The 13,126-nt window shown below is 42.1% G+C and overlaps 1 protein-coding gene across 8 annotated transcripts in view; it reads left to right on the top strand.

Annotated features, from left to right (window-relative positions):
• The window catches only part of gyg2 (glycogenin 2), a 107,811-nt gene extending 97,894 nt beyond the window's left edge, over positions 1-9,917 (top strand). For 7 of the 8 annotated variants that reach the window (XM_072262645.1, XM_072262646.1, XM_072262649.1 and 4 more), the window contains 3 exons: positions 1,270-1,350; positions 4,381-4,422; positions 9,619-9,917. In XM_072262645.1, the coding sequence (XP_072118746.1) occupies positions 1,270-1,350; positions 4,381-4,422; positions 9,619-9,780 (285 nt within the window). In that variant the 3' untranslated portion in view covers positions 9,781-9,917. The remainder of the gene's footprint in view (positions 1-1,269; positions 1,351-4,380; positions 4,423-9,618) is intronic. The other variant, XM_072262647.1, reaches the window with a different exon arrangement.
• Positions 9,918-13,126: the final 3,209 nt, after the last annotated feature.

The following is a 13,126-nucleotide window of genomic DNA, read 5'->3' as shown; positions in this document are numbered from 1 at the left end:
GTTGCATGCACACGTACTGTGGTCTGCCAGTCAGGTAATCAAGAATCCATGATACCAGGGAAGCATCCACCTGCATTGCTGTCAGCTTCTCCCCCAGCAGAGCAGGGCGGATGGTGTTGAACGCACTGGAGAAGTCAAAAAACATGACCCTCACAGTGCTCGCTGGCTTGTCCAGGTGGGCGTAGACACTGTTCAGCAGGTAGACGATGGCATCCTCAACTCCTAGTCGGGGCTGGTAGGCAAACTGGAGGGGATCTAAGTGTGACCTAACCATCGGCTGGAGCAGCTCCAGAACAAGTCTCTCCAGTGTCTTCATGATGTGGGAGGTCAATGCCACCAGTCTGTAGTCATTGAGGCCGCTGGGGCGCGGCGTCTTCAGCACAGGGACGAGGCAGGACGCCTTCCACAGCACAGGGACCCTCCGGAGCCTCAGGCACAGGTTGAGGACATGGCGAAGTACTCCACACAGCTGAGGGGCACCGGTGTATACCCTGCTCATTGTGGAAATAGACTGCATTAACAGCCTTTCCACAAAAGGTCATTAAGTATGATTACAGAGAGCTGTTAAAAGAACGTACTAAAAATCTGCCACTTAAAACTTCATACCTGGATGGTTAGAGTAAAAGTGCTACAGAACAACTTAGCAGCACAGTAGCATAGTGGCTAGTGTAATGCTTTACAGCACTAGTGACCGGGGTTCGATTCCCACTACCATCTGGAAAGAGTTTGTATGTTTTTCCCCATGACCACGTGGGTTTCGTCTGGGTCCTCTGGCTTCTCTTCGCATTCCAAAGACATACGGCTTAGGGTTAGTAAGTCGTGGGCATGCTGTGTTGGTGTTGGAAGCATGGCAACGCTTGCGGACTGTGCCAGTATAATCCTTGGACTGTGTTGGTTGTTGACACAAACAGTGCATTTTAAGCAGCCCGGATGAATGGTCTCAGCCCAAAATGTTGACTCTTTACTCCTTTAAATAGATGCTGCTTGACTTGCTGAGCTCTTGCTTGGATTTCCAGCATCTGCAGATTTTCTGGTGTTTGTGAATGCATTTTACTGTACGTTTCAGTGTACGTGTGGCAAGTAAAGCTAATCTCTAAGTAGCTATCATAGGTCGTATCTGTCTCTGAAATGCATTACATTGCGAAGTACTTGGGCTGCTTTAACCCGACCCTGGGTGAATTCCTAAGTTTTAATAAACAGTAGTTGTATCTATATGGCTCCAAACCTGGTCTGAACATTGTTATGATTCATTTCCCTTCTTTTCAACAGCCAGTATTTACAAATAAAGTAGAACAGAAGAGTGTCCAGTTCGTAATAGAACCCAGATCACCGTCTCCAGAGATGGTACAGGTGAATATCAAACTGCAACTACCATCGTAAACCAGAACAGCTCATCTGGATGGTTACTCATTAAGATAAAATCCACTTATGTGGGAAGGAAGTACTACCTGGCTACCTACCCTCAGTGCCACTTTATTGGGTACTTTCTTACCTAATGTAGCCCATCCACCTCAGATATTTGACACGTGTGTTCAGAGATGCTCTTCTGCACACCACTGTTGTAACACATGTTTATATGAGTTAATGTCTCCTTCCTGTCAGTTTGAACCAGTCATTCTCTGACCTCTCTCATTAATAAGGCACTTTGGCTCGCAGGACTGCTGCTCACTGGATATTTGTTGGTTTTTTGGCACCATTCTCTGTAAACTTTAGAAACTGTGTTGTGTGTGAAAATCCCAGGAGATCAGCAATTTCTGAGATGCTCAACCCAACTCGTCTGCCACCAACAATCATTCCATGGTCAAAGGCACTTTGATAACATTTCTTTCCCTGATCTGATGCTTGTTTGGAACAATTGAATCTCATGACCATGCTTTTATGCTTTGGGTTGCTGCCACATGATTGGCTGATAACAAGTAGGTGTACAAGTGTACCTAATAAAGTGGCCACTGAGAGTATGTTATACCCAGAGTTTAACAGATTATGCCAGGGGTGATTGTTTAGAGGAAATCATGTCACGCTGTTTTGTCAGGTAAATATGGGGGACCACAACAAATAACCTGTGGTATATTGCATTCCTGTGCCACACAAACTCTGCCTTTTTGGCTCGCACCACAAATCTTTGCACTGCTGTGGGAGTTGTTTTGTGAAAATTGAGTTCTGTTCTGGTCACCTCATTATAGGAAGGATATGAAAACTTTAGAGAGGGTGCAGAGGAGATTTACCAACCCGCTGCCTGGATTAGAGATGATGTCTTATGGGGCAAGGTTGAGTGAGCTAGGGCTTTTCCTTTTGTAGCGAAGGAAGATGAGAGGAGAATTGATTAAAATTTACGAGATGAGAGGTATAGATCAAGTGGACGGTAAGAGCTTTTTTTCCCTCTGGGGTGAAAATGGCTAATATGAGAAGACATACTTTCCTCCAGTCACATTAAAATTATCGGGTGTGTTTTTTTTACGCAGAGTGAGCAGTGCATGGAATGCAGGAGTGGTGGTAGAGACTGATACATTAGGGATATTTAAGAATTCAGGCACATGAGTGACAGAAAAATGGAGGGCTGTGTGGGAAGGAAGAGTTAGCTTGATCTTGGAATGGGTTAAAAGGTTGGCACAACATTGTGGGTCGAAGGGCCTGTACTGTGTCTTCGGAGGAGAATGGCTAGAGTTTTCATAGCACAGAGCCCTCTCTTTTTCTCAGCTCTTAAAAGACCCTATTAGAAACATAGAAAATAGGTGCAGGAGTAGGCCATTCAGCCCTTCGAGCCTGCACCGCCATTTATTATGATCATGGCTGATCATCCAACTCAGAACCCCGCCCCAGCCTTCCCTCCATACCCCCTGATCCCCGTAGCCACAAGGGCCATATCTAACTCCCTCTTAAATATAGCCAATGAACTGGCCTCAACTGTTTCCTGTGGCAGAGAATTCCACAGATTCACCACTCTCTGTGTAAAGAAGTTTTTCCTAATCTCGGTCCTAAAAGGCTTCCCCTCTATCCTCAAACTGCGGCCCCTCATTGTGGACTTCCCCAACATCGGGAATAATCTTCCTGCATCTAGCCTGTCCAATCCCTTTAGGATCTTGTACGTTTCAATCAGATCCCCCCTCAATCTTCTAAATTCCAACGAGTACAAGCCCAGTTCATCCAGTCTTTCTTCATATGAAAGTCCTGCCATCCCAGGAATCAACCTGGTGAACCTTCTTTGTACTCCCTCTATGGCAAGGATGTCTTTCCTCAGATTAGGGGACCAAAACTGCACACAATACTCCAGGTGTTGTCTCACCAAGGCCTTGTACAACTGCAGTAGTACCTCCCTGCTCCTGTACTCGAATCCTCTCGCTATAAATGCCAGCATACCATTCGCCTTTTTCACCGCCTGCTGTACCTGCATGCCCACTTTCAATGACTGGTGTATAATGACACCCAGGTCTCGTTGCACCTCCCCTTTTCCTAATCGGCCACCACTCAGATAATAATCTGTTTTCCTATTTTTGCCACCAAAGTGGATAACTTCACATTTATCCACATTAAATTGCATCTGCCATGAATTTGCCCACTCACCCAACCTATCCAAGTCACCCTGCATCCTCTTAGCATCCTCCTCACAGCTAACACTGCCACCCAGCTTCGTGTCATCCGCAAACTTGGAGATGTTGCATTTAATTCCCTCATCCAAGTCATTAATATATATTGTAAACAACTGGGGTCCCAGCACTGAGCCTTGCGGTATCTGCTTCCACCACCACTGCTGGCAGTTCATTCCACGCACCCACCGCTCTCTGTGTGGAAAAACTTACCCCTGGCAGCCCCTATTTCAAAGCACCTTAAAACTGTGCCCTCTTGTGTTAGCCATTTTAGCCCTGGGAAAAAGTCTCTGACCATCCACACAATCAATACCTCTCATCATCTTATACACCTCTATCAGGTCACCTCTCATCCTCCGTCACTCCAAGGAGAAAAGGCCAAGTTCACTCAACCTATTCTCATAAGCTACGCTCTCCAATCCTGGCAACATCCTTGTGTAGAGTGACAGAAACCTACACATGGTGTTGGTGGAACTCAGCAGGCCAGGTAGCATCTATGTAGAGGAACTCATGCAAACTGACCCCCGTATTGATCTGCTCTTGTTTGGGATGGTGCATCCTTTCAGTAAACCCTTTGTCCAGGAACCTTTCTGAATGCTCTGCTTGAACCAGATTGACCATGGACATCCTGTAGTTAAAAACATTCACAGGCCAAGGTTGAGACCACATCTAGTTTTAAAGGGAACAATGAGCATTTATGAAACACATTAAAATAACACAGGATTTTCAGTTGTTTACTCAATCATCTAGAAAGTTTGTTTGTTAATATATTACATTTGAATAATCTTTCCTTCAGGTGAAGGAAATATCTCCTGCCACATCTGAACAGACTGTAAAAGTAAGTGCATATTTTCAAGGTAAAAGCACATCCAATTTAGATTTTTTTGGTTCTTGTAGCTCGGTATTCTTTCTAAGAAACAGTGTACAGTAATGGATGGATCTGCAGGCAAATTTACCATGTAATGGGATTGTGCTGTCTATGCATTTGACTGTCTGTTGTTCCAGCTGGCCCTTCAGGACGGCAATATTTCCTAGAGATTACACAATACGTGTGAGATGGGTTGGGGCAGGGTGAGGTGGTAATGGATCCAATTGATGGATACAGCTCAGTCAATCACAGGCAAAGCCCTTCCCACCACTGAGCATGTTTGTAAGGATCGCTGTCACAAGAAAGCAGCATCCATTATCAAGGATCCCCACCATCCAGGCCATGGTGTCTTCTTGCTGCTACCGTCGGGCTGGAGGTAGACGAGCCTTAGCTTCCACATCACCGGGTTCAGGAACAATTATTGCCCTTCAACTATCAGGCTCCTGGGTAACTTCACTTGACTCAATGCTGGGCTCACTTTCAAGGATTCTGCAATTTATGTTCTTAGTTCCCTCCTCCCCCCCCCACCCTTCCTTCCATCCCTCCTTCCTTCCCTCCCAGTTTGTCTTCTTTTGCCTATTGGTTGTCTGTCAGTCTTCATATGTAGTTTTTCATTGATTCTATGTGGTTTGTTCAACTGTGAATATCCATCAACTTATTTTCAAGGGCTCTATAACTTGTGCTCTCTGTATAATTGTTTTATTTGCACAATTTGCTTTTACATTTTGGTTGTTTCACAGTCCACTGAGTGTATGTTCATGATCTTCTATTGCTGTAGCCCATCCACTTCAACTTTTACACGTGTTCGACGTGTTGTGTGTTCAGAGATGCTCTTCTGCACACCACTGTTGTAACGCATGGTTACTTGAGTTACTGTCTCCCTCCTGTCAGCTTGAACCAGTCTGGTCATTCTCTTCTGACCTCTCACAAGGCAATACTGCTCACTGGATGTCTCTTTTTATTTTTTTGCACCATTCCCTGTAAACTCTGGAGACTGTTGTGAGTGAAAATCTCAGGAGTTCAGCTGCTTATACAACCCCATCTGGCAACAACAATCATTCCACGGTCAAAGTCACTTGGATCACATTTTTTCCTCGTTCAGATGTTTGGTCTGAACAACAACTGAACCTCCTTGACCATGTCTGCATGCTTTTATGCATTGAATTGCTGACATATGATTGGCTGATTAGATATTTGTATTAACAAGCAGGTGTGCAAGTGTACCTAATAAAGTGGACACTGAGTGTATATGGTGAGATATAGGTACTTTGATAATGTATTTAATTTTGACTTGACCAAAACCACCAATGTTAGGGAATAATTTTAGTATTGTATTATTATCACAAGATACAGTGAAAAGCTTGTCTTGCATGCTGTACTTGCAGGTCAGATCATGACACAGTGCATTGAGGTAGTACAAGGTAAAACAATTAACAAAAGTATTCAACCCCTCCCCCCCCCGGAACATTTCATGCTTTATTGTTTTACAACATTGAGTCACAGTGGATTTAATTTGGCGTTGACACTGATCAACAGAAAAAACTTTTGTGTCAAAGTGAAAATAGATCTCTACAAAGTGATATAAATTAATTACAAATATAAAACAAATTAATTGATTGTGTAAGTATTCACCTCTTCAAGTCAGTATTTAGTAGATGTACCTTTGACAGCAATTACAGCCTTGAGTCTGTGTGGATTGGTCTCTATCAGCTTTTCACATCTGAACACATTTTCCCCATTCTTCTTTACAACACTACTCAAGCGCTGTCAGATTGCATGGGGATTGTGAGTGAACAGTCCTTTCAAGTCCGGCCACATATTCTCACTTGGATTGAGGTCTGGACTCTGACATGACCACTCCAGGTCATTAACTTTGTTGTTTTTGAGCCATTCCTGTGTGACTTAGGCTTTATGCTTGGGGGTCATTGTCTTGCTGGAAAACAAATCTCCCAAGTCGCAGTTCTCTTGCTGCATCAGGATTTCCCTGTATTTTGCTGCATTCATTTTGCCCTTTACCTTCACAGGCCTTCCAGGGCCTGCTGCAGTGAAGCATCACCACGGCATGATGCAGCCACCACCATGCTTCACGGTAGGGAGTGTGTTTTTGATGATGTGTGGTATTTGGCTTATGCCAAACGTAGCATATAGACCAGGAGTCGGCAACCTTTTTGCCTCTGTGGGCCAGATCGTGTATTAATGAGCGGACGGTGGGCCAGATAAATGCCATAAAAAACTTGAAATATGGGAATTATCCATTTAAATACATCTAGTTATGTTTTGCATCAATTTAATGAATAACGCATGCTAGAAAATCATTTGTGCTTAACCAAGGATGCCAATTAATAATCAAAGAACTCAGTTTAGTTGCAATTTATTTCAATCAAGGCATCTTTTGAATCTATTAAAAGGACACAAAGAATCTTTAAACATAAAACGTATGAACATGATGCATTGAATGGTGGTAAATAAAGTATAATAAAAAAGAAAATTTTAATGCAAACAGTCGATAAATCAATGTGACACTTGATGTTGTTTGTTGCTTGAAAGCTTCTCAATATTGGGTGTCAGACTTGTTGATGCCAAGAGCAAGACATTATCCAGATGGAAATCAGTCAATCTCGTTCTCAAATGGTTCTTGGTGTGCTTCATTTCTGAAAGTAATTGCTCACACAGATAACCGCTGCCAAACAATGATGCCATCTTTTTTGCATGGTCCACTAAGTTAGGATACTTTCCACTTGGATGAATATATTTCCTATGGAAGTCAAGCACTGACACATCTTCAGAATGAAATTTCGATCTCAATATGTCGTCACACTGCATCTCAATCAATTCCATTTGAAAAATTTCTGATGCAGTGTCCACTTCCACATCAAATGGAGTAGCAAACAGTATGAACCCATTTGCATGCAGGTGAAAATCTGCAAAACGAGATGAAAACACTTTTCTCAATTCTTGGACCATATTCACAAAAGTGCCTGGATCTTGTGCTTTAATTTTTGAAAAGTGGGAAAATGTGCACAATTTCCTTTTTGAAGCTGGTACTCCCACAATTGCAGCTTTCTTTCAGAGGCCACAATATGACCATACATCTCATGTATCAGCAGATTTTTTTTTCCCTTGAAGTTGTAAATTCAAGTTATTTAAATGGGATGTAATGTCTACAAGAAATGCCAAGGTTGCAAAGCCAATCAGGATCACGAAAATGTGAAGCATCCTCATTTTTGCTTTCAAAGGATATTGCCACCTCTTCCTGCAATGCAAATACTCTTTCCAGCATTGACCCTTGGCTAAGCCAGCGTACATTGCAGAAATAAGCCAGGTCCCCATATACAATATCCACCACTGCCAGTAAACATTCTTTGACAAATTCTTCATCTGTAAAAGGCTTCATCTTTTCTGCAATACGTTTTGAGACTTCGTAACTGACATGGGTACTTCCTTTATTTTCACTTCTTTACTTGGCAAAAAATGACGTTTGTTAGCCTTCATTCACTTAACTTAGTCTTTGCTTGCTTGCCCAGTAAACTTGTTAAAATTTCCTCTATGCTGGGTCTCGTAATGTCACCTTGTATTTGCCACCTTCTTCACAGAAACATTTTCTAGGCAAATGAGAATCAGAATAAGGAAAAATCGCTCGTGGGCCGAATAAGCATAGTATCCCAATATTTGCTTGCGGGCCGGTCAAAATAGCTTCACGGGCCGGATCTGGCCTATCCCTGATTTAGACTGATGGCCAAAAAGCGCAATTTTGGTTTCATCAGACCATAGGATCTTCTACCAACTGACTTGAGTCTCCTAAAAGCCCTCTGGCAAACTCTAGCCAAGATTTCATGTGAGTTATTTTTTTCAACAGTGGCTTTCTCTTTGCTAGTCTCACATAAAGCTATGACTGGTGAAGCACTTGGGCAACAGTTGGATGCACAGTCTCTCCCATCTCAGTCACTGAAGCTTGTAACTCCTCCAGAGTTGTCATAGGTTCTTGGTGGCCTCCCTCACTAGTCCTCTTCTTGCAGGATCACTCAGTTTTTGAGGACGGCCTGCTCTAGGCAGATTTACAGCTATGTCATATTTTTTCTTTTTCTTGATGATTGACTTAACTATTCCAAGGGACATTTCGTGACTTGGAAAGTTTCTTGCATCCCTCTCCTGACTTGTGCTTTCCAATAACGTTTTTTGCGAAGTTACTTGGAGTGCTCTTTTGTCTTCAAGGTGTAGTTTTTGCCAGGATACTGACTCACCAACAGTTGGACCTTCCACATACAAGTGTCTTTTTACTACAATCAATTGAAACACCTTGAGTGCACATAGATCTCAAAAAACAGGTCTCAATTTAACTAATCTTGTGATTTCTAAAACCAACTGGTTGCACCAGTGAAGATTTGGTTTGTCATATTAAAGGGTGAATACTTATGCAATCAATTATTTTGTGTTTTATATTTGTAATTAATTTAGATCACTTTGTAGAGATCTGTTTTTACTTTGACATGAAAGAGTATTTTTTCGTTGATCAGTGTAAAAAATGTCACAATAAATCCACTGTGATTCAATAAAGAATAAAACATAAAAACTTCTGGGGGGGGTAGTGAATACTTTTTATAGGCACCATAAATGATAAAGCACAAGATCATCATGAGGTAGATTGTGAGGAAATACTTAAGAGATCTGAACACTGGCCAGTTATTGCATTTGCAATTTGATCTTTGTCATTCATCTTCTGATTGACCAAGGAGGATTTCTAATTTCCAATTTTTGGTTATATTTTAATGTTAACCATATTTGAAAAGGGATATTCAATAAGGTATAATCATAAACTTGAGAAAGTCTGCAGATGCTGGAAATCCTAAGCAACACACACAAAATGCTGAAAGAACTCAGCATGTCACACAGCATCTATGGAAATGAATAAACAGACGAAGTTTTGGGCCAAGACCCTTCATGAGGACTCCTTATTGTATTCAATAAAATGATTTAGTTTTTAGATCAAGCACACTTGTCTGCTGTCTGTTCAATTTTTTGTATACATGTGTGATTCTGTAGCACCCCCCCCCACACCCCATGTCATTTCTCTTTACTCCCCACAACGTCCTGCTCTCATTTGTATTTGTGCCTTTTCTGTTTTACATGGGTAGAATGTTCTCACACCTTCTCTTTCCTCCTCCCCAGGAGGAGATAACGGACTCGTTCTCGGCGCTCTCGCTGGGCTCGGCGCCTGTGGACCCCGACCAAGCTCAGGACCGGCGCAGGTGGGAGGAAGGAAACGTGGACTACATGGGAAAGGATGCTTTTGCAAACATTCAGAAAAAGTTGGACAAGTTTCTGAAGTAGTGTGTCGGACGTTATTAAGCACTCTTCAGCAAAAGTGTTTTTTTTTTTTGCTTATATATATTAATGTGGATGGCAGCTTATTTGTGGCATATTTAATATTGCCGATTTACTATTACACTGTAAATAGAATTTTGTTCTGGATGAATTTTTTTTACATTTATTAGTGGTATTAAAAATTCTTTACAAATCAGTTGATTGTATTAGTACAAGGAAATTCCTAGGACACAGATGCAAGTGATTCTGCAGATGCTGGAAATGGAAATCCAGTTAGCTGCTTTGTTGTCATTGCTGAGGACAACAAGATTGCAGTGCTATTCCAGTCAGTGTAAAACAGCACACTGGCAATTCAGATACCAAAAACACAATCACTAAACTTAAAATAACATCTGAGCTACTTAGAGTGACATTTTTGTTATGACTGAATTAAAAACAAACAACTCTAAAATTAAAAGAACAGTATTGCACATATCGATGTTATAAAGTAGAATAATTAAACATAAAAATAGCACGAAGCATTATCTCCACGTAATGCACTTATAGATTGTCCATTGTGCCTATGGACTATGGGTAGGAGGGTGGTGGGTCATTGTTCAGTTGCATAACAGCCCTGGGGGAGAAAATGCTGTTTTTTTTAACTCTAGATGTCCATGCAGAGAGGTTTCTGTATCTCCTGCTGGATGGTAGGAGATTGAACAGGTGACTACTGGGGTGGGATGAGTCCATCACGATGTTGTGAGCCTTTTGCTGACATCTTGACTTATAGATGGTTTCCATATCTGGTAGTTGCTTCTCAATGATGTTCTGTGCAGTCCTGATCACTCCGTGGATGTGCCTTTTGGTCGAACACACAAAGACAGAGACACAGATGCATATATACACACACACACACGCGTACATAGATATACATACACAACCACTCCGTTTTACATAGGACATAGAATAGTACAGCAGAGTACAGGCCCTTCGGCCCACAATGTTGTGCCGACCCTCAAACCCTGCCTCCCATATAAGCCCCCACCTTAAATTCCTCCATATACCTGTCTAGTAGTCTCTTAAACTTCACGAGTGTATCTGCCTCCACCACTGACTCAGGCAGTGCATTCCACGTACCAACCACTCTCTGAGTAAAAAAAAACTTTCCTCTAATATCCCCCTTGAACTTCCCACCCCTTACCTTAAAGCCATGTCCTCTCGTATTGAGCAGTGGTGCCCCGGGGAAGAGGCACTGGGCTGAAACCCTTCACCAGGACTGGAATGGAAGGGGAAGAGCCAGAATAAGGGGATGGGGGGGGGGGGGGAGGAGAAGAAGCACAAGCCGGCAGATGATTAGTGAAGCCAGATGATGGATAAGGTCGGTGAGTGGGGGAGAGGAGGGATGGAGTGAGAAACCAGGAAGTGATTGACGGAAGAGGTAAAGAGCTGAAGAAGAAATCTGGTTGAAGGGGACAATGGACCATGAGAGAAAGGGAAGGAGGAGCAACACTATCTCATATCTTCCCAAGACATGATGCTTCTTCAGTGGAACTATAGGAGTTTCAAGGTAATAACTATAATAGTTTTATTACTAAAGATACTTGAGTTTCTCTCCACAAGCTTGCCATTTCTTTAGCATTTGTCTGTTTTTTACGAGGCTGAGGTGCTAGCTCAGGGGTGGCCAACCTTTTACATTCCATGTGTCAATTTTTCCCACGCATGAGTTCTATATTAACATATTTTTACAAGAATTGAATGGGGGTACATGAGTTGTATGGCGCATCTGAACTCGTGAGTGAAAAAATTGACGCATGGAATGTAAAAGATTGGCCACCCCTGTGCTAGCTGGACGCTCAACCCAGCACGGAGAAGGCATGCAAGGATCCAGCCGGTTTCGAACCAGGGATCCGACGTGGATGCCACTACACCACCAGCTGGCTAAAGATACCTGGCTTAAGATAAAATGAAAATTGTTTTAAAAAAAAAATCTGCACATCTAAGGATGCCTTCATTGTGGAATTAGTTGTGCATAGGCTATTGCCCTTTTGATCATTGTAACTATGTAAATCAAATGGCTAGAAGTTACTAGTTTGGAAGGGAACCTCTGATTTTGTTCTTCACTCCAAACTACTGCAATCTAAATCATGAGATTTCATTATTATGCCCAGTTTTGCAAATATTTTCAGCAGCTGGAAATCAAAATCAAAATGTTGCAGATGCTCAATCTTTTTTCAGCGGTTTGCCGGTGCTTGTGCCTGCACAGATCAGTCCTGCAATCTTTGTATCCAGGCTTGCGGAAATGCTGTGGTCTTCTCTATGCAGGGTCTCATCACCACACATTGGCATCAATATCTCTGTTTTGAATTGATAATTACCCATTTTAACCAGGATCACATTTGAAGGGCACTTGACCATGACGACAAATGTTAGGGAAACATTTTTATTTATCATCATCTCAAGATTTGTCTATTATGGCTCACAGGAGGGGTGTATTTTTAAGATGTTTGGAGGTAAGTCTAGGGGAGATGTCAGAGTTGAGTTTTTACACAGGTGGTGGTGGGTGTGCAGAACGAGCAGCCAGGTGTGGTGGTAGAGGCAGATACATTACGGGCACTTACATTTAAGAGATTCTTGGATAGGCACATGGGTGAAAGAAAAATGGGGGGGTAGGGTTAGATTGATCTTAGAGTAGGTTAAAAGGACAGAACCAAAGGGCCTGTACTATGCTAAAATGTTCTATGTTCTAAAGGAAGCCATTCAGCCCATCTGGAGCCAATTATGTTTCCAAAACAATAACTAATTGAAAGGAAAACAAGGGAGCCTGGAGATAAACTTGTGTACATTCATTTTTACTTTAAGTGAGGTGGGCATGTATCATGTGGCAGTGTCATGATGTATACAATAAACTTATGTTTTTCACATAACCTGTAATGAATTATTTAAACTGACAAGAATGCCGAATGAAGCAATATATTTACAACATTACACAAACACTACTGAAATATTAAATATACAACATCAACATGATCAGTTCACACTTTTCCATAGTCTGGCAAGTTTTTCTGATTCCTCATTTGTAATTATTTTTTCTTTGTGGGAGTTCCCGTTGGCTTTCAGCCTGCTTTGACCAGTACCATTTTAGAACTGCCAAAATCTATTATTCTCATGTTCCAGTTTTTTTCCAACACTCACCTAGGGACTAGGGACAATAGACAGTGTTTAATTAACCCTCCAACTTGCACATCTTTTTGGGTTGTGGGAGGGAACCATGAGTTTCACTCCTTTTGAGGGGGAATACCCAGAGTAGAGTCAAATCATTGTTTTTTATGTGAGTGCGTGGGATCTGCAAAGAATAATCATTGTGAACAGGTAA

The sequence above is a fragment of the Mobula birostris genome, chromosome 7, assembly GCF_030028105.1.
Source record: "Mobula birostris isolate sMobBir1 chromosome 7, sMobBir1.hap1, whole genome shotgun sequence".
In the NCBI taxonomy this organism is placed as follows: domain Eukaryota; kingdom Metazoa; phylum Chordata; class Chondrichthyes; order Myliobatiformes; family Myliobatidae; genus Mobula; species Mobula birostris.
Note: the sequence above shows the minus strand (reverse complement) of the source record. Positions and strands in the feature narration are given on the sequence as shown.